The sequence below is a fragment of the Plectropomus leopardus genome, unplaced genomic scaffold (genome assembly GCF_008729295.1).
Source record: "Plectropomus leopardus isolate mb unplaced genomic scaffold, YSFRI_Pleo_2.0 unplaced_scaffold1242, whole genome shotgun sequence".
Classification (NCBI taxonomy): Eukaryota; Metazoa; Chordata; class Actinopteri; order Perciformes; family Serranidae; genus Plectropomus; species Plectropomus leopardus.
Window position 1 is genome coordinate 1 of NW_024613193.1, and position 1,434 is coordinate 1,434.

General features: G+C 41.6%; 1 protein-coding gene across 1 annotated transcript; it reads left to right on the forward strand.

The window, feature by feature from the left end:
- The first annotated feature begins 169 nt into the window (after positions 1-169).
- On the forward strand, positions 170-1,391 carry LOC121963765 (malate dehydrogenase, cytoplasmic-like). Its single transcript, XM_042514014.1, has 3 exons — positions 170-198; positions 298-412; positions 924-1,391. The coding sequence occupies exons 1-3, from the start codon at positions 170-172 to the stop codon at positions 1,044-1,046; spliced, it is 267 nt and encodes an 88-aa protein (XP_042369948.1). The 3' UTR covers positions 1,047-1,391.
- The last annotated feature ends 43 nt before the right edge of the window (positions 1,392-1,434 follow it).

Genomic DNA, 1,434 nt, shown 5'->3' on the forward strand with positions numbered 1-1,434 from the left:
TTATTTACTGATTGATCTATTTTATATTTATTTGTGTTGTTTTTTTCTTTTTGATTTAAACACATATTACTGCGTCTTTAAAATGTCGTCTCTCTGCTGGGACGCACTGTAGCTGTTTTCATTTGTGGACGTATAAAACTTTTCTTTGTGTTATTGACGAATGAACACGATGAAGAACGCCGTCCGGCCCAAAAATCGGTTATCGGCCTCCTTAAATAAACTAAATAAATGACATCAGTATCGGCCCTGAAAAACCAAAATCCATCAGAAAAGTGTTTAAACGTGTCGCCTCCTCAGACTGACGTTTGTTTCGTGTCCACAGGGCGAGTTCATCTCCATGGGCGTGTACGCCGCTGGAAACGCCTACGGCATCCCGGAGGACCTCATCTACTCGTTCCCCGTCGAGATCAAGGTGAGTCGGTCCGGATCACAGAGCTGCTGCCGCCGCGGCAACGAAAAACCAGCTTTTTTTTCTGTTAATGTTTATTTTATGTTTATTATTTTGTTTATTATTGTTATGTCATTTTGTTTATTTTATATTATGTTATTTTGTTTATTTTATATATGTTTATATTACATTTTCTTTATTTTATGTTTGTTATTTTGTTTATTTTTGTTTGTTATTTTGTTTATTTTATGTTTGTTATTTTGTTTATTTTATGTTTGTTATTTTGTTTATTTTATGTTTGTTATTTTGTTTATTTTATGTTTGTTATTTTGTTTATTTTATGTTTGTTATTTTGTTTATGTTATGTTATGTTTATTTATATAATCTTGTACATGAAATATTGTAAAGTAAAAATAATGGCGACGGCAGGAAGCTCCAAACAAACGTCATATTTGACGTCCGCGCTCAACCAACAAAACACCACAAAATAAAAAGCTCGACCTCTGACCTTTCTCTCTCTCGCCCCCCCCCCCAGAACAAGACCTGGAAAATGGTCGACGGACTCCCCATCAACGACTTCTCCCGCGCCAAGATGGACGCCACGGCGGCCGAGCTGGTGGAGGAGCGAGACACCGCCCTGGACTTCCTGTCCCAGTGACGGTTGCCTCCTGAAGGCCGACGGCGGCTCGTAGACCCTCCGAAGGCTCGCCGCTCGCAGCTCTGAACAAGAAACCCTCCACTCTATTAACCGTCCCAGCCGGCGTCTGTGTGTCACCTCTGTGTGTGTGTGTGTGTGTGTGTGTGTGTGCGTGTGTGCGTGTGTGTCGTGTCTCTGTAGGCCACTTCTTGAGGTTTTCAGAAAACCTGTTTAACGACCATAACCTGGCCTCCTGCGTCCGTAAGACACCGAGCGAACGTGTCTGTAGATGAAAACGCACACTAGCTGTTCAGAAACTGTAACGGAACAAAACGTCACCAATAAAACAAGAAAACTGACGAACGACGACGACTTCTGCTTCGTTCTTATGTGATCCTCACGAGTCTCC

Excerpts from the sequence above, each read along its gene's own strand:
- LOC121963765 (XM_042514014.1), top strand. The coding sequence starts at position 170 with ATGAAGAACGCCGTCCGGCCCAAAAATCG. Across the intron at positions 199-297 it reads GCCGTCCGGCCCAAAAATCG|ACTGACGTTTGTTTCGTGTC; the intron begins GTTATCGGCCTC and ends TCGCCTCCTCAG. Across the intron at positions 413-923 it reads CGTTCCCCGTCGAGATCAAG|AACAAGACCTGGAAAATGGT; the intron begins GTGAGTCGGTCC and ends CCCCCCCCCCAG.